This window comes from Grampus griseus (assembly GCF_964374135.1).
Source record: "Grampus griseus genome assembly, chromosome: 2".
Lineage (NCBI taxonomy): Eukaryota > Metazoa > Chordata > Mammalia > Artiodactyla > Delphinidae > Grampus > Grampus griseus.
In genome coordinates, this window is record NC_139018.1 from 86,746,354 (window position 1) to 86,769,469 (window position 23,116).

General features: G+C 54.4%; 1 protein-coding gene across 1 annotated transcript; it reads left to right on the forward strand.

Moving 5' to 3' along the window:
- The first annotated feature begins 8,741 nt into the window (after positions 1-8,741).
- MAP1A (microtubule associated protein 1A) lies at positions 8,742-22,993 on the forward strand. The gene is made up of 6 exons (XM_082648474.1): positions 8,742-8,787; positions 11,873-11,955; positions 12,234-12,374; positions 12,600-20,715; positions 20,872-21,092; positions 21,429-22,993. Exons 4-6 carry the CDS (start codon positions 12,738-12,740, stop codon positions 21,582-21,584), a joined length of 8,355 nt encoding a protein of 2,784 aa, XP_082504600.1. The 5' UTR covers positions 8,742-8,787; positions 11,873-11,955; positions 12,234-12,374; positions 12,600-12,737; the 3' UTR covers positions 21,585-22,993.
- The last annotated feature ends 123 nt before the right edge of the window (positions 22,994-23,116 follow it).

Consider the following 23,116-nt stretch of genomic DNA (forward strand, 5'->3'; position numbering starts at 1 on the left):
GGAAGAGAATACAGAACAGGAGAGTTCCCAAAAGATCATACCTGGTCAGTTCAAGGGGTAAACAGGAAAATGAAATACTACAGTGGGTTCTATAACCAGCACACACTACTGCATGTGCCTCACAATCATGTATATCATAGGTTCTCAAATGGACGGGTCTTTGAATGCTCCTGCCACAGCAAACTATTCCTAAACACAAAATAGGACTTCATATACTTCTCAATTCATATATAAATGTATTTCTTTAAAGATTTTATTCAGCTTTCAATGCATTGTACATATGTCGATCAGTGGTTTCTGTCTTCAGTTGTAAAATTCTGGAGCATAGATGCTAACACTCCACAGTTTTCTTTTAGTACTATCATAACCTGTATTTGCAGCTCTAATTATTATTTTATTTATTTTATTTATTTTATTTATTTATTTTATTTATTTTTGGCTGCATTGGGTCTTCATTGCTTCACACGGGCTTTCTCTAGTTGCGGCGAATGGGGGCTACTCCTTGTTGCGATGTGCAGGCTTCTCACTGTGGTGGCTATTTTTGTTGCGAAGCACAGGCTCTAGGCGCACGGGCTTCAGTAGCTGTGGAACGCGGACTCAGTAGTTGTGGCTCGCGGGCTCTAGAGCGCAGGCTCAGCAGTTGTGGCGCATGGGCTTAGTTGCTGCGCGGCATGTGGGATCTTCCCGGACCAGGGCTTGAACCCATGTCCCCTGCATTGGCAGGCGGATTCTTAACCACTGCGCCACCAGGGAAGTCCCCTGCAGCTCTAATTATTAAAAAAGCCAATTCTAGCAGGGTCTGAGATCACAGGCCTGAATTTCTGCCCCTACCATCTAATCAGTGTGTGGTCCTCCCCTATACCATTCATATCTATTGTCTAACCTCTTTGTCAGACTTGATGAAAGCAGAGCCTATGGTTAACTGCTGCTGACCATTATACTGAGGCCCTGTGCTAGTTAAAGGCTTCATCTCTACAGTTGCTATAGTAACTATCCCCTTCCTCTCCCTACAACCTATTCTGGCTCTGCCTCCACGTGGCACTCTTTTCTGATTGCAGAAGAGGAGGCCGGCACATCTCTCTGTGCTCTTTGCCAGATTCAGATCTGCAAATTGTGGGGTGGAGGTATAGCAGAGCATTGTCTCATGCGTCATATAGGGTGAGGCATCCCCACCGTCTTATGTTCTGCCAGTACTATTTCTCCCTCTCTGCTACAAAAAGGATTTTCAGGGCCCTGTCCATTTTTAAAAACTGAGATGTAATTGACATATTATGTTCATTTCAGGTAGGGCCATATCCAAATTGCAGAATGGATTGGATATTTTGCTAAATACATGTTCCATGATAGGAACCAGGACTGCTGTGAGGTACTCAAAATGCAGACACTGTCCAATCCTCCTCAGGGCCTCCAGAGGAGGCCTCCAGTGGTTCACATGCAGCCTTGCTGAATCAAGTGCTGTGCTCCTTTCTTCCCTGTACATCCGGAAAGTATAAGGCAAATGGGACTCCAAAAAGTGCTGCTGGAGCCCTAGGGTGAAAGACAAGCTCTGATACATACACATACAGAATGATTCAGTATCCTGTGTAAAAGAAGACACTGGAGTGCAGAGTAGGTGGTGGAGACACACTGAGGAAAGGGGGAGGGTAGACTTACAGCACCACACCATTTTTACAAGGATGTTCCAGTCAGTCATAAAACAGTGCCAGCCTCCTCAGTCCTCTTTCACATCCCCTGGTTTTTCTTCTGTTTTGTTTTGTTTTGTTTTTAATTTTGGAAGGGTCAACCTCTTCACTGGTTCAAACACTGCCCCTTCTATTTTGAGAATTCCCTGGGGGAAGTAATACCATTGTCTCCCAAGGTTACCCAACTCACTGTGTCACATTACTTGCAGTTGGGTAGGTCTTCCCTGGGTTTTACTCAAACCCCCCTTGCTGCAGTCTGAGCTCATTGCACTCAGCAGAGATGGCGATGAGCCAACCACTATCTTCGGAATAACAACTCACCAGGGACTCAGGGCCGGAAGGTCATTCTGTCCCTCCAATACTGCACAGCCTTCCAGAGCACACCCAGGGCCTGAGGCAATGACGACAGAAACACCAAGGATGCAATGTAGGACCCTGGCAGGCAGTGACAGAAGGAAAAAAAAAAAAAGCTCCAGACAATGATAATACAGACACACCGACAAAGAACGATGCACCCAAACAAACTCAGAGTCAGAGAGGGACAAGATGGCTCCCCTCGGTTCGGGCGAGGCTGCGGAATTGCCAGACAGCACTTATCCGGGAAATATCCTAACTAGAAGCTTCTTCTGGCGCCGAGGCAACAGACTCTCCCCTCCACCCGGCCCTCAGAGCCCCCATCCCTACTCAAGTCGGAGTGGGAGCTCCCTCTGGAAAACGACTGGGGGCGAAGGGGGACAGCCACGCCCCCGCCCCCCCAGGCACAGCGAAACCGCAGAGCCAGAGCACGCGGCCCCAGCCCGGCCCCTGCGGCGCCAACGGTCCGCCCCCTGACAGGCAGCAGCCAATGAGCGGCTCCTGCCGCCGGCCTTTAAGAACCGCGCGCACTCTCTCTGCAGCGGATGCTGCCGGCCTAGCACTCCAACGGAGTTTCCATGGAGACCGAGGCTGGGCCCTGGCGGCCTTTCGACGTTGCCATGGAGACAAGTCCCGGGCTAGGGCTCCGAAGCCCCGGCTCTCTGCTGGCTCAGAACCCCGCGGAGCCGCTGTGCGAGGCCGGAGCCGCGGTGGCGGCGGCACGCTGGGACCTGCAGAAACACTCTTTGCTCATCGTGATCGGCGATATCGGTACAGAGAATCAGCTGAGGGCCGTTCGGGCCCACCTTGAGCAAGGTGAGCTTGCTGTCCTGGCTGCGCTCGGAACATCCTCCATCCCGTGCTTCTCTGCCATGTGCATCCTCCATCCCTAGCGTGCACTTCCTGAGATCTGCGGCACCCTGTTAATCTGAATCATCAGCCCCTGTCACCTGCATCTTCTGTGTCACGCGTTCATATCCTCCCAAGCTGCCAACATCTCACATCTCCATCCTTCCCGCACACCCCATGGCGTTCGCAGTCTCCCTGAGGCAGGCGGGAGCGTGGGGGAGGGGGGAGCTGGGCAGTGCCTGGGTGGGGGGCCCTCTGGTTACACCCCTCCCTCCCGCAGTGTCTTGGGCCAGAGGTCCTGAAAGTCGTCACCATCCCTTGGAGAGTCCACGTCCCTACCTTAGTTTCTTCTTTAGGGCGTCTGAACAGGAACAGGGTGCGTTTTGAACGCCGCAGACAAATCTCAAATATCCCAGTGCCAGCGTCCAACCTGAGAGAGTGACCTTCGTGGCCACAAGCTCCTCAGTCCTCCACTGCCTGTGGCGCAGTGCTGCAGAGCCACCTGCGGGTGGAAGCATGCCGCGGGGGAGTGAAGGCAAGGAGGGGGCCACAGAAGGAGAGTGTAGAATCCTACTTACCTGTATGGGGAAGGCAGTCCCTAGTATCTGGGAATGGGCCCTTGGGTGTCACTTCTATCACAATTGGGCAACTGCGCAAGAAAATTCCTACATACAAACTCGTTAATGACCAAATTTAGCCTAAACTCTGCACTTCTCCCTCTGGCTCAGCAAAGCCCAAGAAAGGCACAGGATGGGAGCTAGACATAGGCACTAGCCACATTTCTTAAAGACATCAGTGAGGCTGATCATGGCAGCCGTCCTTATCCCCTCCCTCTCCTTACTCCTTCTGTGAGCTTGGAAATGCTCCCACAAGTCCAATCCCTCTGACCTTATCTAGGTCCCTCTTTGTTTCTTTTTCTCTCACAGGGATTCTCTCCTGGAATATTGATTTATCATCCATTGACTTGAACCAACAATTGAGACTCTTCATTACCCGGCATCTAGCTCACTTCTCCTCAGAGGTCAAAGGTTAGGACCAGTGTCATTTGTCTCAGTCCTTTGGGTGAGGGCTGGTCACAAAAGAGCAGAAGTCCACTCTCCCTGGCAGAACTGGCCTTGTGGGAAGTTTGGGTCAGGGAGGGAGGGACTCCTGAGAGGAAAGTTGTAAAGCTCCTTAACTATCCCCACATACCCAGTACACTTCGCAGACAGATGGTATGATGGTGGAGGAAGCCTGGAGAACGTAATTTCTACTTGAGAAGAGGGTGGGTTATGGACAGCCACTGACTTGCAGTAAGGGAACGTGGTACCTCTTGAGTGATCAGTCATCTCCCAAGTAAAAATTCCTTTTTTTTTGTTTGTTCCCCTTTCTGTATGCCCTGGCCTCCTTGCTTCCCTTTGCAGAGACCCTTGAACCTCCCACTCACCTTCCCAGATCCTTGCTTAGCAGTTTCCCTCAGGCTGCACAGCCTATCCTCCAGGTTTCAGGGTTTCTGCCTCCTCCTTTGGCTCAGTCAACAGATGTCCAGAGCAGAGCAGAAACCTTGTACCAAAGGCTGATGAGCCCATGAAATCCAGAGTGGAAGCAGGGTTTCCTGGATTTACTGCTGCAAGAACTAGTCATACTTTGAGGTTTGGCACTGAAATCAAAGTTCACAGGATGCAGCTTCCCATTCTGCTGTGTGGGAGAAATGGTCAGGAATTTGAGAAAATAATATTTTAGGAGTTATTATTCCATGACAATATCTGTGGGGAGACTGCAGAAAGCCCTACACCCCTTTATAAAAGTGCTGGGCATCTGCTCATGTTATTGTTAAATGTTGACAAACCAATTCATACACCAGTGTCTTTACGGAATATAAATCCACCCAACTCAACAGTCACTGCCATCAAATGACTGAATTCGTATCTTATACAGATAATTCTCAATTATCCAGCATAATAGATAGTCACTTTCCTTCTTTTCCTGCTTCTCCTGCTAACTGCCACATGGTTGGTCATTTCCCTGATCACCTACTCCTCTGCTGCTCCTGGAGAGAGAAGACATGGTTAATATGACTAATGCTCCATTATCTTAGGAATATGTGCAGCATTTTAAAAATGTGAGTCTGGCATCTTCTTGATGTGACTGGCTTCCTATGAAGGTAACCAGTCACTGTTTTGAGACTGCCTTCTGTTTAGTATTATTCATTTCATGGCTTCCTCCATTAGCTCTAATAATTTTAAAATCAACAGTTTTACCACTTGATTAATCCTAGGAGCTTTGGTGCAAGGCTGGATAAAGGGACGGCAGCATGAAATTAATGACTGAACTGAAGTTTGGGGAGTGTCTGCTGATGTTATTAATTCACACTGAATTCTCCAACCTTGTCCTTTTGGACACGGATGTAAGAGTAGGATGCCTTCTGGAATGATGTAAGAATGAATAGAACTTAAACCAAAACACCTAGCCATTCTTCAGATTAAGATTTGGGGATGCTTGGGAAAACGCTTACAGGGAGATGCGTAGTTACTCTCAGGGACCTCTCAGAAACAAGCACTGATATACAAGCACCTACTAGATCTTCTCAAGCAAAGAGTTTTACCATGGTGTCCTCAAGAGGCTTAGGGCCATTATACCCAAGATCAGGGCTTACTTTTGAGTTTTTTTAGGTTTGGACATTTTCATGGTGGCCTGTGTATGTCCCTGGAGAATAGTGGAGAATTTCCTGGAAAACCCCACAAGGCCCAAGACAGCCACAGCCCCACCCCTGCTGGCTCCTCTTTCAGCTGTCCCCGCAAACAACAGCCCAGAGCAGCTGCAGACACTTCCCCTCCCTTCAGCCTCCATTAGTGGGGAGGCAGAGGGAACCAGGCTGCTGGGATGGGCTCAGTGGAATATGCTAGTACCTTATGATTTAATCCTTTCTGCCCATCCCATAGGCTGGGCCACCATCCCTCTCACCTCTCCTCAAGCCCTGGGCCAAAATGTTGAAAAGGAGGACAAAAATTTATCTTGCTATGATGGGGAGAGTGTAATCATTCCTGCCACTACCCCCTACACACACACACACACACACACACACACACACGCGCGCGCGCGCACACACACACACACACACACACACACACACACACACAAACACACAGAAAAGGAGGGGACCCTTTGATGGAGCGTCAGTGGCCCAGCTCCTTCTAGTGGTCAAATGTGGTAAAGGCTGTGCACCACTTTTGTCTCCAGTGGTGACTTGGAGCCTTCCTTTCTAACTCCTGCAAAAAAATCTGGAGCTTCTGAGCATTTTAAAACAAACCCAGAAACGATTAGAACAGTGGGAAACTGAGCTTAAATAACACTCTAATACTACTTCTACTATTGGGCACATATAAGAAAGGGAGAGGGCTTCATAATTTATAATTCATGATGGATATTCTAGGACTAAAAAAACACAGGCTGAAGGACCAGTTTGGAAGCCTTCTGTCTGACTCTGCATCACCACTGCTGCACTCACTCAGGAAGTGTTAGTTCCTTTACTTCTGCAAACATGAAGACTATTCTGAATTAATACAACAGCTCATTGGCCTCTAGAACTGGGTTTTGCATTGCTGTCAGAAATAGGAAAGGAGGGACATGAAGAGTATTTTAAGTCCCTTCCTGCAGGCACCTCCCAGGCACCTGGGTTTACCTGGGAGCTAAGTTACTCTAGAGTTGAGATTCTGGTTTAGGATTTCCCTGATCACCTAGGTGACCTCTCATAAATCTTCCACAAAAGGGAGACAGACTTCCAGTGGTATTTGTGCATTGCAGGTTTAGGATTCTAGGAATGAAGGACTTTTTCATCTTTTATGTCATTCACTCCTCATAGCATTGTTGGAGGATGGTACTAATATTACAATCATTTTATAATTCAGGAAGCAAGCTTTCAGAGGGCTTAAGTGGCTTGTTGAAAAGCATGATTAGTAAAATGGTAGAGAGGGGTCTCAAATCCAGGACTTGCGATCTCACTTTGTGTCTGAGCTCAGGCTTCCCTCTCATCTTTGGCGTCTCACCATTTCATTGCAGCAGAGCCAAGGAACACAGCGGGTGGAGGTGTGGTTGTGGTGAGTGGCTGTTCAGAGGGTGAAGGCTGAAGGAAAACTCCACTGTGAGTTGGAACCTTGCCCAGGGTGTGGCCCTTGGGGGTAACAGCTGAGAATAAGGGTGGGCTCTGCGTTGGGCTGAGAAATGTTATTTTGTTCTCAAGCTACATGTCTACTCAAGTTTCCCTCTTTGCACACTCCAGAAAGCTCCAGAAAGCAGGGAGGAGATGGAAGGTTTGAGGTGGGAGGAAATAAGAACTATGAAGTTGCAGAAAGGAGGTGTTTCCCCTTTGTGATGTTCAGAACTCAGCCTGGTTTGTGTTGTATATCTCTGTAGCTGGCCTCCTCTATCCAAGTGGGGCTGTTGCCATGTTGCTGCTTTGCATCCCCGGATCTCAGCAAGGATTCCTCCCCCTCTGGAGTCCCCCTCCCCCCCTTGCACTGGTGACTCAGCTCCTCCTCTCCTCTGGTGGCAGTTTAGGGGGGATGGGGATGCTGAGAGCAGAGACTATTTTGGCTTCTCTGACCTTCAAAAGCTGCTCTTGGCAGCCAGGGGCAAGGGTGGGGCTGGTGCTGGGCTAAGAGTGGGTGGATGTCATTGTGAGGAAGGCAGTAGGAATCGGCCAGGACTGGGGAGGGATGATGGAAGGGAAGAGGGCAGGGGGAGATGAGCATTGCCCCGTTGGAACTGAGTGCTGGAGCTCTCCAGGTCCTCTCTTTGAGTCCTAGAGCACGTGTCACCAAATCTGAGACAGGGGTAGAGACTAAGGGAAACAGGGCCAATGTTAGAAGGATTAAGATCCTATAAAATGGAGACATCAAAGAGACATAGCAAAGTGCAGAGACAAGGAGAACAGGGACCCAACACCCTACAAAGTCATTACAAGATCTTTTTAGTCCAAAGAGTACTTTCTGTGACTTTTAATAATTGGCCTAGAGTAAGAAAATCTTGTACGCCTGGGGCCCTGGTGATTTTCCTTCATCCCTTTAACTATTTCACTGAAAGGCAGAAAGTGCCCTGAATCTTCAGAAAATGCCTCTTCATACCCAATGACCAAGAATCCCAAGTATCAGTGCCTGTGTGGTTGCTGTGCTGTGCTGCATCGGCACAGAATTGTATGCGGTCTTAGGGCCCCTGTGCCCCACCCCCGATGGGCTAGAGATGGACTAAGGACCATGTGTCCACTCCAGGATTTCAAACTACCCTCCAACCTAAAATGAGACTTATTTCTGCACTCCCACCCCATTTCTACAGCTGTGGCTCAGAAGCCAGCAGAGCTCAGCGCAACTCCCTCCCTTCAGTCGTCCCCAGCCTTCTCAAGTAGTCCCCCCTCACTCCTACCCCATGCTCTCAGGCCCCCAGCCTCTTTGTCTCCTGCTCCTCCAGGGATTGAAGGTCACTCCCTGAGTCTGAGGGGAGAGGCAGCAGATGGTTCCGGAGAGAAGGGGGGAGGGCCCAAGCAGCCCATACCTCCTACGTCCCCCCAGTGTGCAGCACAGGACTTTGGTCTTTTGGCTGATGCTAAAAGAATATTTCTTAACTAAGTGGGGTTGGGGGAGAAGGGCCCTGTGGGCCATTGGAGACCACCCTGGCTCTGAGCTGCTAGACAACTCCTCAGGTCCCATCCAAGCAGAAGCACCAGATCTCTGACATTGTGAAGGCAAAGAAACAGTTAAGTCTCCAGTGCCTCGTCATGGACCAGCCCCTCTTCCCCGCCCTGGCGCCGCCCTCACCATCAAGCGCCCCCCCCCCCACTCCCACCCCTAGTGCCGCAGACTCGTCCCCGAAGCTGCCGGCTGAGGCCGGAGCCACAGCCTCGATGAGGGTCTCTCTCCCACACCCCAGGGTAAGAACCGAACCGAACTAAAGGGCTTGGCATGGGGCACGGGGGATGCTGTGATAGGGAGGTGGGATGCGGGTAATGGGAATGGAGTTGATACCTCATCTGGTGTGTCTGGAACTAGCCCAGCGGGGTGGGCAGGGTGGGGGAACAGAGAGAGGAGATGAACTGGCTGTGGGGCCAGCCTGGACCCAGAACCAGGTGGAAGCCAATGGGGCCGGGACCGTGACAGGCCACCTCGCGGGCTGAGCTGGGCTGAGCTGAGCTGGGAGCCAGCCGCCTAGGGGCAGCCGCAGAGGGTGGTGTCACTGGCTCTGCCCCGAGGCCTGGGGCTCTGGTGGCGTTTGGGGGCTCTGTCTTTGGTGGGGGCAGAAGAATCTGAGGGAAAGGCGGATGTTATGGGAAGGCACCTGATGGGAGGGTCTCTGGGTGTCAGCTGCTAGATTGCTCAGCTGCTCTTATGCTGGGAGGTGAACGGGACTGCGAGTTTTTGCCAAGTATGGGAAGGTGGGGACACTATGGAAAAGAAGGAAGGAAAGGGTCATTAAGACGTGGCATGCGCCTCCTCACAGACCAACCTATTTGCAGCGTGCTCCCCACACCCATTCCCTGCGACGAGCTTGAAACTTGGGCCGCGAGCCCCCCTTTCTGGCTCCCTCCGGGGATGGAGAGGCCGCTCCGGAGATTGAGAGCACTCCCTCCGCAGCAGCGGCCCCGCATTCCCCGTCCTGTCAACCCCACAGGTTCCCAGTCACGGCCTCCCACCCCACCTCATCTCTGCTTCCCTTCCCAAGATGGGGGCTCTGAACAGAGAAGCCAGTTCCTTCTCCCTCTCTGCGTCCCCCCCTCCCCGCCCCCCGTGTAGAGGCAGCCAAGAAAATGACTTGTCATGCTGGTGTGGGGGGGTGGGGGTGGGGGCGGAGCTGGAGCCTGAGCTCAGCGCGCACACTCACACTCGCTCACACACTGCGGCAGACTGCAGCTGCCCGGGCACCCCCCCTCCCCGGCCGCCTCCCTGCGGAGACACCTGCCCTCCCGCCCGCTCAGCCTCAGCACCCGCAGCCCACCCCCCAGCCCCATCTCTGGCAAAGGGACGGGCCCCTGCCTCACCAGGTGTCCTCTCCGAAGAAGGAGGGAAGACAAGTCAATTGCCTTCAGTGGGATCGCGGGTGGTGGGGGGGTGTAGAAGAGAGAAACAGGGCTTTCCCCCAGGCCTGAAAAGGAGGAGCACTAGGTGTAAACCATGTAGTTGCCAGTCACAACCTGAGAGCACATGGGTGAGGGGCAGGGTCTTGCGCCAAGGCAAGTACTGGGATCAGAGAGGTCTATGGTTATAAGCCAGTCTAGGGGACTGCAGGGAATGGTAGACTGGGGAAGGCGGGTAGTAGATAGAAAGCAAATCCATCCGTGCCCCAGATCTTTCTCTTTCTGGCCCTCCTAGTTCAAATGTGTGACCTTGTGTGTTCGTGGTGCGTGTGGCGGGTGGGTGTGGGGGGAGAGGAACTGCCCTTCTAAGCTAAACTGCTTAGAGCTAGCCTAGGGCCAGCCGCTCCCCGAACCATGGTGTATCCCTCATCCCTCACCCGCCCAAGCCCTGCCCTTGCGTGTCTCTGAGGTGCTTCTCATCCTCTGAACCGACCTCAAAGTGTCCCTCAACTCCCAAGTTAATAGAAAAGAACGCTTGAACTCCTCATGGGCCCCACCTACCCTGTGCGGGGCTTGGTCTTCTGACACCATCCCTAGTTCATTTCCCCCCGCAGCTGCAACTGCAGCCCAGTGCTGCCAGATCTGCCTGATCCTGGCACCATCGCTCTTCCGCTTAACAAAGGCCCTGGCCCCAGGGTCCTCTTGTCTGAGCCCCAGAAAGAGGAGAGAGCACTGGGTCACAGAAGAGGGTCTGGGGGACAGGTTATGTGTCCTCCCACCAATATCCTCCAGACAGCCCACTCCCCAGACCATCTGTTCAACTCCGTGTTTGTAAGGTAAATCCACTGTGTGCTGCAGTTGGTAAGGGCAGGAACGGGATGGCAGCATCCTTCTTCAGGATCTCCTGTCTAACCTGGCACTTTTTTTCTTTGCTGCATTGCTTGGTGTTTCATGTGAGCCTGGATAAGGGAAGTAGAGAGGGGATTTGATGGTGTACTATGTTCCTCCATAGCCTGGGGAATACTCTGAACTTCTCCTGCCTTATCTGTTTCTTGTTTGTGAATCCCAGACTCCCCTCTCCATGACAGAAGGCCCACAGGAGAGGTGCAAGGATGAGAGGAGAAACTGTTTGAAAGGGATGGGTTGTGGGGAGTGAACCAGGTCTTTCTGGAGCCTGGGGACATGAAGGTGAGGTGGGACGGGGAGCTGTGAAACCTTTGGTGGTGGAAACAGTATGATTGTGTGCATGTTTGTGAGTGCATGCTCAGCCTCTGAGGAACCAGAGCACAGAACAGGAGGTCCTATTTCTCCTCTGCATTGTAACCAACCCCCAAGGGTTTAGATAGCATAGACTTCTCTGAGTCTTTTCGAATGGGACTTCTGGCCTTGGATGGGGGTTTGAAAGGAGGATGAGGAGTCTGTACTCACTGCACAGAAGCACCCATCTCCTTATTTCCAGGCACTCTGGCAAGAAAGCCCAGGGCAGAGGCAAGCTAGTGAGGACAGAGCTGAGTGAGGACCATCCTCCGAGAGGCCCTCCCTTCAGCTGAGCCCCCCGCCCCCCGCCCCCCCCCCCCCACCGGTCCCCAGGCAGCACCAGGAGCTTAGTGCTCGAGAGGGACAGACAGGGACAAAAGGTTCTTGTCTCCAGGGCAGTCTGAGGCGGGAGTTCCAGGCAGAGGGGGTGGCAGATGAAGGGAGGGAGAAGACAGCCATTGTGGGAGAGGGGAGGAGGAAAGCCTGAAAGGGAAGGGCTGCAGGAGCCAGTCCCTAGACCTTACTCAGCAGTAGCCAGAGTGGCAGGATCTCAGGATAAGCAGGCTTCTCTTTCCCCTAAGCCCCATTTTCTGACAGTGCATTCTTTCCTCTCCTGCCTTACACAATGCCTCTCCATTTTAGTCTATACCCACTTCCTTCAGTACAAATTCCTGCATCTCTCCCTCAGGCCAGAGGACCCTCTGCCACCAGAGTGAGATCCTAGAGACCATCGTCCTGGTAAACCCCAGTGCCGACAGCATCAGCTCCGAGGTAAGGCCAGGGCCTGTGCTTTGCCACGAGGGCCTGCCGAAAGTGCCGTAACCCACCCTTGCCAGTGCTACTGCTGTAAGGCCAGGAATTCCCGGACTTGGCTTTGAGCCATCCTCTCTCTGCCATCTAAGCTGCCTCACAATCCCAGCCCCATCCTGGAGGTGCTGTGGGGCTACCAGTGGGGAGCGTGTCCTTGCAGAACTGAGGGGGACCAGGAACATTCTGTGCCCTTCCCTGGGCTTCCTCTCTCTGTGACCAGTCCTCTCCTTCCACTCTAGGTTCACCACCTCCTTAGCAGCCCCTCAGCTCACAAACTACTGATCTTGAGTGGGCAAAGTTTAGAGCCTGGGGGAGACCTCATCCTACAGAGTGGCACCTACTCCTATCAAAACTTTGCCCAGGTCCTTCAAAACCCAGAGGTAAGTTCTATGTCTGAGTGTCTAGGAGGAACAGAACATGGGGTAGGACTAGAGCTGCGGGGAGGGATCCAAGGAAGGGAAAATCCCACATTCCTTGACCGCCAGAGATGCTGGCAGAATGGTAGGAGATCACCTCAGAGAGAGATGGAGATTAGCAGATTGAGTCTGAGTTGGCTTGCAATAACCCCAATGACCTGATCAGCCTTCTATCTCCCCTTCATCTAGATTGCCCAATTGTTCAGCAATAGAGACCCTGGGATCCAGGCTTTCCTCACTGTGTCCTGCTTAGGGGAGGGTGATTGGAGCCACCTGGGACTATCCAGTTCTCAAGAGACCCTGCACCTCCGGCTAAACCCTGAGCCCATGCTACCCACCATGGATGGCGTGGCTGAGTTCTCCGAGTACGTCTCTGAGACCGTGGATGTGCCATCTCCCTTTGACCTGCTGGAGCCCCCCACCTCAGGGGGCTTCCTCAAGCTCTCCAAGCCATGCTGCTACATCTTCCCTGGCGGCCGCGGGGACTCTGCCCTCTTTGCCGTTAATGGTTTCAATATCCTGGTGGATGGTGGCTCTGATCGCAAGTCCTGCTTCTGGAAGCTGGTGCGGCACTTGGACCGCATTGACTCCGTGCTGCTCACACACATCGGGGCAGACAACCTGCCAGGCATCAACGGACTCCTGCAGCGCAAAGTGGCGGAACTGGAGGAGGAGCAGTCCCAGGGCTCTAGCAGCTACAGCGACTGGGTGAAGAACCTCATCTCCCCCGAGCTTGGAGTCGTCTTTTTCAACGTGCCCGATAAGCTGCGGCTGCCTGATGCCTCGCGGAAGGCCAAGCGCAGCATTGAGGAGGCCTGCCTCACTCTGCAGCACTTAAACCGCCTAGGCATCCAGGCCGAGCCCCTCTACCGTGTGGTCAGCAACACCATCGAGCCGCTGACCCTCTTCCACAAGATGGGTGTGGGCCGCCTGGACATGTACGTCCTCAACCCTGTCAAGGATAGCAAGGAGATGCAGTTCCTCATGCAAAAGTGGGCAGGCAACAGTAAAGCTAAGACAGGCATTGTGCTGGCTAATGGGAAGGAGGCTGAGATCTCGGTGCCCTACCTGACCTCCATCACTGCTCTGGTGGTCTGGCTACCAGCCAACCCCACTGAGAAGATTGTGCGCGTGCTTTTTCCAGGGAATGCTCCCCAGAACAAGATCTTGGAGGGCCTGGAAAAGCTTCGACACCTGGACTTCCTGCGCTACCCCGTGGCCACGCAGAAGGAGCTGGCCACTGGGGCTGTGCCTGCCAACCTCAAACCCAGCAAAATCAAACAGCGGGCTGATAGCAAGGAGAGCCTCAAGGCCACAACCAAGACAGCCGTGGGCAAGCTGGCCAAACGGGAGGAGGTGGCCGAAGAGGGAGCCAAGGAGGCCCGCTCAGAACTGGCCAAGGAGTTAGCCAAGACAGAGAAGAAGGTAAAGGAGTCATCTGAGAAGCCCCCAGAGAAGCCTGCCAAGCCTGAGAGGGTGAGGACAGAGTCGAGTGAGGCACTGAAGGCAGAGAAGCGAAAGCTGATCAAAGACAAGGTGGGGAAGAAGCACCTGAAAGAAAAGATATCAAAGCTGGAAGAGAAAAAAGACAAAGAGAAGAAAGAGATCAAGAAGGAGAGGAAGGAGCTCAAGAAGGATGAAGGAAGGAAGGAGGAAAAGAAGGATGCCAAGAAGGAGGAGAAGAGGAAAGATACCAAACCTGAGGTCAAAAAGATTTCCAAGCCAGACCTGAAGCCCTTTACCCCTGAGGTACGTAAGACCCTCTACAAAGCCAAGGCCCCCGGCAGAGTCAAGATGGAGAAGAGCCGGGCTGCCCGTGGGGAGAAGGAGCTGTCCTCTGAGCCCCGGACACCCCCAGCCCAAAAGGGGGCTGCACCATTCCCAACAAGGGAGCTGGCCTTGTCTTCACCAGAGGATCTCACACAGGACTTCGAGGAGTTGAAGCGTGAGGAGACGGGGTTGCTGGCTGAACAAAGGGACACAGGACTAGGAGAGAAACCACTCCCCCCAGACACTGCAGAGGAGGGACTCCCAAGCACATTGGCCCCGGGGGCACCACCCTCTGTCCCAGGGCTGGAACCAGAAGAGCCTGTGATAAAGGAGAAAGAGGCTGTCCCAGACATCCCTGAGGAACAAGGCAGCAAGGAGAGAGGCCCAGACTCTGGGGCTGAAACAGAGAAAGAGAGAGCCCCCTGGGAGGATAAAAAGGCAAAGGAATCAGAGGGGATCCCCGACAGAAAAGAATCCAGAGAGGAAAGTGAACCTGAGGTAAAGGAGGATGTGATAGAGAAGGCCGAGTTAGAGGAAATGGAGGAGCTGCACCCTTCAGACGAGGAGGAAGAGGAAGAGACAAAGGCTGAGGGTTTTTACCAAAAACATAAGCAAGAAGCCTTGCAGGTAACGCCAAGGGGCAGGGAGGCTCTCGGGGTCCAGGAACTAGGACTCCAAGGCAAGGCCCCTGAGAAGGAGACCTCGTCATTCCTAAGTAGCCTGGCCACCCCTGCAGGAGCCACTGAGCACGTCTCTTACATCCAGGACGAGACAATCCCTGGCTACTCAGAGACCGAGCAGACTATCTCGGATGAGGAGATCCATGATGAGCCGGAGGAGCGTGCAGCTCCACCTAGATTTCCTACAGGTACCTATGACCTCCCTGGGCCTGAAGGTCCTGGCCCCTTTGAGGCTAGCCAGCCTGCAGACATTGCTGTTCCCACCACCCCCAGCAAAGGCTATGGAGCGCCAGAGTCGGAACTCACCTACCCTCCCAACATGGTGGCCGCCCCTCTGGCTGAAGAGGAGCATGTGTCCTCGGCCACCTCAATCACTGAGTGTGACAAGCTTTCTTCCTTTGCCACATCTGTGGCTGAGGACCAATCCGTGGCTTCACTCACAGCTCCCCAGACAGAGGAGACAGGTAAGAGCTCCCTGCTGCTTGACACGGTCACAAGCATCCCCTCCTCCCACACGGAAGCCACTCAGGGCCTGGACTATGTGCCATCAGCTGGTACCATCTCACCCACCTCCTCACTGGAAGAAGACAAAGGTTTCAAATCACCACCCTGTGAGGAGTTCTCTGTGACTGGGGAGTCAGAGAAGAGAGGAGAGATTGTACAGAGAGGCTTGTCTGGAGAGAGAGCCGTGGAAGAGGAAGAGGAGGAGACCACAAATGTACAGATGTCTGAGAAACTTCACGATCAGTATGAACCCCTGATGTTTGCTGCCCCTGGCCACACCCTACATCCCGGGGAGCCAGCCGTTGGAGAAGCGGAGGAGCGCTGCCTCAGCCCAGATGACAGCACAGTGAAGATGGCCTCTCCCCCACCATCTGGCCCACCCAGTGCCACCCACACGCCCTTTCATCAGTCCCCAGTGGAAGAAAAGTCTGAGCCCCAAGACTTTCAGGAAGCAGACTCCTGGGGAGATACTAAGCGTACACCAGGTGTGAGCAAGGAAGATGCTGCAGAAGGGACAGTCAAGCCAGGGCCTGAAGAGGGCACACCAGAGGAGGAGGGAACGTTGCCTCCTCCCAGGAGCCCCCAGGCTCAGGAAGCACCCATCAGCATTGTTGTAGGACATGCAGGCTGTACTGTCCAACTGCTGCCAGAAGAGGACAAAGCAATAGTCTTCGAGACTGTGGAGACGGGAGAGCCCACAGGGCCGATTCTGGAAACAGAAGCCCTTCCCAGAGATTTGAGAACATCACACCAAGAACCTGGTGAACCTCAGAAAGATGAGGTGCTCCGGTTTCCTGACCGAGGCCTCTCCCCTGAAGAGGTGGAGTCCCCCTCTGTCCTCGGCGTGGTCTCCCCAGACACTGCCGACCGAGAAGCCGTCCCTAGGTCTCCCTGTGGCCTGACAGAGCAGCACCTACACAAAGACCTTTGGCCACAGGTATCTCCAGAAGACACCCGGTCGCTTTCTCTCTCAGAAGAGAGTCCCAGCAAGGAGACCTCTCTGGATATCTCTTCTAAGCAGCTGTCTCCAGAAAGCCTTGGCACCCTCCAGTTTGGGGAACTAACCCTTGGAAAGGAAGAAAAAGGGCCTCTGATGCAGACTGAGGACACCTCTCACCGCCTAGCCCTTGTGTCTATTCCAGAAGCCCGTGCAGCCACAGTGTCACCTCCCACAGATGGGACCGGTGGATACGCTGCACAGGCAGACGTCACAGATGAGAGCCCTGACAGAAAATTACCTGCCAGCTCCTTCTCTCACTCTACACTGTTGGGAGATGGGAAGCAGTCACCTGGAATGATCACAAGCCCTGGTGAACACATTCTGACACCTGATAGCTCCCTCACCAAGAGTCCTGAGTCCTTGCCAAGCCCTGCCATGGAGGATATTGCCATGGAGTGGGAAGATAAAGTTCCAGAGTTGAAAGACGGACTCCCAGAGCAGAAGGAGAAGGGACCTGAGCCAAAGGATGAAGTCCTACAGCAGAAGGACAAAAGTCTGGAGCAGAAGGATACTGTCACAGAGCAGAAGGGTACAGCCATCTATGGCAAAGATGAGGTTCTGGAAGAAAAGGACAAGGCTGTGGAACAGCAGGATAAGGCTTTGGAACAAAAAGGCAGAGACTTAGAGCATAGGGACACAGCCCTGGAACAAAAGGACAAGGCCCTGGAAGGAAAAGACAAAGACTTAGAACCTAAAGACAGAGACTTAGAACCAAAAGACAAGACCTTGGAACAGGAGGACAAGGTCCCAGGAGAGAAAGATGAAATCTTAGAACAAAAAGTCAGAGACTCTGAACATAAAGACAAGGTTCCAGAGGACAAGGTCCCTGAACTGAAGGACAAGGCCTTAGAACAGAAAGATGAAGCCCCTGAGCAGGACAAGGCCCCGGAACAGAAGGACAAAGCCTTGGAAAAGAAGGACCAGGCTTTAGAACAAAAATACTTGGCCCTAGAACAGAAGGGTGAAGCTCTGGAACAAAATATTTGTCCAAAGGCTGTTGAACAAAAAGACAAGATTCTGGAAGAGAAGGACAGAACTCAGGAGCAGGAGAGTCCTGTGCAGGAGGATAAAACCATGACACTAAAGGAGAAGATCCTAGAGGAAAAATCTCCAGAAAAAGTCAAGGCTGTGGGACAGAAGGAAGAAGCTCTGCTGGAGAAGACCAAAGCTCTGGGGCTGGAAGAGAGCCCAGTGCAGGAGGACAAGGCCCGGGAGCAGGACGAGAAGTACTGGAAGGAGCAGGACGTGGTCCAGGAGTGGCAAGAAACATCTCCAGCCAGAGGAGAGCCAGCTGGAGAACAGAAGGAGCCTGCCCGGACATGGGAGGACACATCTCCTGAGCAGGAGGACAGGTACTGGAGGGGCACAGAGGATGTGGTCCTGGAACAGGACACATACTGGAGGGAGCTGAGCTGTGAGCGGAAGGTCTGGTTCCCTCATGAGCTGGGTGGCCAGGGGGCCCGGCCACGGTTCACAGAAGAGCGGGAGAGCACTTTCCTCGATGAGGGGCCGGATGATGAGCAGGAAGTGCCCCCCTTGGAGCCTACACCCAAGAGTCCCTGGGCCTCAGACTTTAAGGGCTTCCAGGAGCCCTCACCACAGAAGGAGCTGGAGGTGGAGCGCTGGCTTGCTGAGTCACCAGTTGGGCTGCCACCAGAGGAAGAGGACAAGCTGACTCGCTCCCCTTTTGAGATCATCTCTCCTCCGGCCTCCCCACCTGAGATGGTTGGACAGAGGGTTCCGCCAGCCACAGGACAAGAGAGCCCTATCCCAGAGCCTAAGCCCATGCCACCCATGAGGAATGAGCCCACCACCCCGTCATGGCTGGCTGACATCCCACCATGGGTGCCCAAGGACAGACCCCTGCCCCCTGCACCCCTGTCCCCAGCTCCAGCTCCCCCAACACCTGCCCCACAGCCACTCACTCCTGCGCCCTTCTCTTGGGACACAGCCGAGTATGACAGTGTGGTGGCTGCAGTGCAGGAGGGGGCAGCTGAGTTGGAAGGCGGGCCGTACTCCCCCCTAGGGAAGGACTACCGCAAGGCTGAAGGGGAAAGGGAAGAAGAAGGTGGGGTTGGGGTTCCTGACAGCAGCCCCCTCGGGTCAAAGGTCCCAGAGGCCAGCGCGAGCCTTGCCTCTAAGGAGCCCGAGCAGACCGAGCCAGAGCAGAGAGAGCCCACACCCTATCCCGATGAGCGAAGCTTCCAGTACACAGACATCTATGAGCAGATGATGCTCACTGGGCTGGGCCCTGCATGCCCCACTAGAGAGCCTCCACTTGGAGCAGCTGGGGATTGGCCCCCACACATCTCAGCCAAGGAGGAGGCTGCTGGCCAATGCACATCTGCAGAGAAGGAGCTTTCATCTCCTGTCTCACCCCATCGCCTCCAATTCGACACTCCAACCTTCAGCTATGCAGCTCTGGCGGGACCCACCGTACCCCCCAAGCAGGAGCCTGAGCCAGGGCCAAGCGTGGATCCCAGCCTCACCCCACCTGCAATACCCCCCCGTGCTCCTATCCCCCAGAGCAAAGGCCCAAGCCCCCCACTTAATGGTAACATCCTGAGCCATAGCCCAGATAGGAGAACCCCATCCCCCAAGGAACCAGGCCGTGGTCACTGGGATGACAGCACGAGTGACTTGGAGCTGGAGAAGGGGGCTCGGGAGCAGCCTGAGAAAGAGGCCCAGTCCCCAAGTCCCCCGCAGCCCATGCCTGCAGGCCCCTCCGCCCTGTGGCCTGAAAGTGAGGCACATACCAGCCCTTCCTTGGACTCCCACCTGGGTCCTGCCCGACCCAGCCTGGACTTCCCTGCATCAGCCTTTGGCTTCTCCTCATTGCAGCCAGCTCCTCCACAGCTGCCCTCTCCAGCAGAACCCCGCTCGGCACCCTGTGGGTCCCTTGCCTTCTCTGGTGACCGAGCTTTGGCTCTGGCTCCAGGGCCCCCCACCAGAGCCCGGCATGATGAGTACCTAGAAGTGACCAAGGCCCCCAGCCTGGACTCTTCACTGCCCCAGCTCCCATCACCCAGCTCTCCCGGGGCCCCTCTCTCCAGTCTTCCGCGACCTGCCTCACCAGCCCTATCTGAAGGCTCCTCTTCTGAGGCCACCACACCTGTGATGTCGAGTGTGGCTGAGCGCTTCCCTCCCGGCCTGGAGGCTGCAGAACAAGGGTCTGTAGAGCTGGTCCCAGGAATGGAACCAGCTGCCCATGGCCTCTGGGACCTCACTGCTCTGAGCCCAGCACCTCCAGCTTCACTGGACCTGGCCCCAGCTCTGGCTCCAAGCCTGCCTGGAGACATGGATGAGGGCACCCTGCCCTGCCGCCTGGAGTGCTCAGGGGCAGCCACCAAGAAGCCAAGCCCCTTACAGGGCCCCTCCAGGGATCGTGCCACCAATGGCCCAACTGAAACCAGCCCCAAGCCCCCAGGCCCTGCCCCAGCTGAGGCTGAGAAAGGAAAGGCTGAGGCCTGTCCCGCCTGGGAACGTGGGGCCTGGCCTGAGGGAGCCGAGAGGAGCTCCAGGCCTGACACGCTGCTCTCCCCGGAGCAGCCACGGTGCCCTGGAGGGGCCTCTGGAGACCAACCTAGAAGTGTCTCCCCTGAGATGGAGGCTGGGCCCCAGGGATGTGCTGCTGAGCCCCGGCCGCATCGTGGGGAGCTCTCTCCGTCCTTCCTGAACCCACCTCTGCCTCAATCCACGGATGACAGTGACCTCTTAACTGAGGAAGCTCGGCTGGTAGGGAGAGGGGGGCGGCGTCGGGTGGGGGCTGCAGGGGCCACAGGGGGCCCCTGCCCCGTGGCAGATGAGACACCCCCGACGTCAGTCAGCGACTCGGGCTCCTCGCAGTCAGATTCTGACGTTCCACCAGAAACTGAGGAGTGTCCATCCATCACAGCTGAGGCAGCCCTCGACTCAGATGAAGATGGGGACTTCCTGCCTGTGGACAAAGCTGGTGGGTTTAGTGGGACTCACCATCCCAGGCCTGGCCATGACCCACCCCCTATCCCCCAGCCAGACCCTCGCCCAGCCCCTCCCCGCCCTGACGTGTGCATGGCTGACCCCGAGGGGCTCAGCTCAGAGTCTGGAAGGGTAGAGAGGCTACGGGAGAAGGAGAAGACACAGGGGAGAGTCGGCCGCAGGGCCACAGGCAGGGCCAAGCCAGCGTCTCCTGCCCAGCGTCTGGATCTTCGGGGAAAACGCTCACCCACCCCTGGTAAAGGGACTGCAGATCGAGCATCCCGGGTGCCACCCCGACCACGCAGCACTCCAAGCCAGGTCACCCCAGCAGAGGAAAAGGATGGACACAGCCCCATGTCCAAAGGCCTAATCAATGGACTCAAGGCAGGACCAAGTAAGTATAACATGGAAAGTGGGAGAGATTGTGGTTTGGGGCTGGGTGTGGCTGGTCAAGGGCTCCAGTGGAAGAGAGGGAGGGTGGGAGGGAAGAAGAAGGTTGCCAAAAGAGTTCTGCTTTCCCTCTACAATGAGTTCTGTGTTGTCTCTACAGCGGCCTTGGGTTCCAAGGGCAGCTCTGGCCCCCCTGTATATGTGGATCTTGCCTACATCCCGAATCATTGCAGTGGCAAGACTGCTGACCTTGACTTCTTCCGACGAGTGCGTGCATCCTACTATGTGGTCAGTGGGAATGACCCTGCCAATGGCGAGCCGAGCCGGGCTGTGCTGGACGCCCTGCTGGAGGGCAAGGCCCAGTGGGGGGAGAATCTTCAGGTGAGTGGCAAGAAGCACCAAGGAGGTAGTCTGGTCAAACTTTACTCAGAGGCAGCAATGGAACACAGTCTCTATTTATAAAAGGACTGAGGGGCACTTCCCTGGCGGTCCAGTGGTTAAGACTCTGCGCTTCCACTGCAGGGGGCGCAGGTTTGATCCCTGGTTGGGGAACTGACATCCTGCATGTCGCGCAGCGCGGCCAAAAAAATAAATAAAACATAATAAAATACAAGGACTGAGTTCTTTCTCCGGGAGTGGGACTACATCCTGGACCATCAGGTGCCCCATCCCCCGACTTCACATCCTCACCTCAGGCATGTCTTGTCTCCCACCTAGGTAACTCTGATCCCTACTCACGACACGGAGGTGACTCGTGAGTGGTACCAGCAGACTCATGAGCAGCAGCAACAACTGAACGTTCTGGTCCTGGCGAGCAGCAGCACCGTGGTCATGCAGGATGAGTCCTTCCCAGCCTGCAAGATTGAGTTCTGAAAGAACCACTCTCCCTTCCCCAAGGATCTGCTCCCACAACCCCCTTAGAGAATGGCTAATGCTGAGTCCTTTGGGGTTGAGGGACATGGGAGTTGAGGGGGGCGAGGGGGACAGGATGTCTAGTGGGAACTTAGGCTGGACTAAACGGGAGGGGTTGTGCCTCCCCTTCATCCATGCCTGAAAGGAGTCTCAAAACCAAAGGTAACAGGATTAGGATAGGGGGAGGGTGCAAAATTAGGATACAAGGTCATATGATGCCTGAGAACCCTGGAGTGACACCCTCTCTTAGCACTGCCTAATGCTGGTGTTGGGTGGGGAGTGAGGATGGATCTCAGAGAGCAACCTCCTCCCTCATGGAGGGAGATCATATCCCCAACCCCAAGGACCTCTTTATCTTAATCTATGTATTTAGCATCCCAAGGAAGGATTTCCAATAGTAATTTATGTGACCTGGGGGCAGGATACTGTCAGTGAGGTTGCCAGAGCTGCATCCTTTCCTCCATCTCCCATTCCCTTCCCCACCAGAGTCTGGGTCCCAGCAGGGTTCTGGGGGTATGCTGCTGCTACACTGTCCCACTGCTTCTCTCCGTATCTGAATGTTTCAATCCAAAACTTGAAGCTCTTTTGACCAACAGATTGGTGAGAGAAGAAAGGAGCTTATCCTCCCGGCCCCTGCTTCATACCATTCACATCCCAGAGCTGTGCCCAGACCAGGCCTACTGGGCAGCACAAAGGAGCAAGGAGAGCCCAGCCCCAATCGCAGACTTCTTCCAAGCTCCCTGACCTTATGAAGTTTTCACCCACCCATTCCAACTCTCCTGATCCCTTCTCATACCTGCTTGGCTTATCTGCATGTGGTCACCTGCTGTGGCCTGGTGTGTAATGGGTTAAAAAGCCACTGCCTGACATCCTAACATTTGACACCCCAGCAACGTGTGACTCCCCCAACATTCCACTATGCCATCCTGCAGCTGAAATGGGAACGCTGGCTGCTTTTCCAGCCCCAGACTCTTGGACAGAGGATCGGGGAGGTGGAGGCCATGCCAGAGGACTTGGGGAAAATGAGAGGGAGGAAGGAAAGAGGGAGAGGAAGCTGAGCTAGGTCTTAACTCCTACTGAGTGAGATGAAAACAGGCCGAAAATACCACCCCAGGAGAGGACCTCACCCCAAGCAAGCCAATAAGCAGCCCTGCCAGACGACTGCAGGACTGAGAAATCCAGACGCTCTTCAGGGCTCAGCTTCTCTGCCAAATGACTGTGTGGAAACCAAAACGAGACCACCTGTGTTCTTCCTAGCTCCCACCCTCTCGTGCTGCTGTGCTCTGCTCCCTCCCACACGTCCCTGCTACAGTTCTCAGCTGCTGTGACGGAGCCACCTCCAACTCTAACAATAAATCAAGTTCATTACAGACGCCGTAGTGCTGCTTAGGCCTTTTCTGACTCCACACGTTGCTTAGTTGCTGGGCCCTGGCTTCTAACTCTCTGCTTCTACCAGCATGGTCATTTATCTTGATGCCTTTGATGACTGGAAG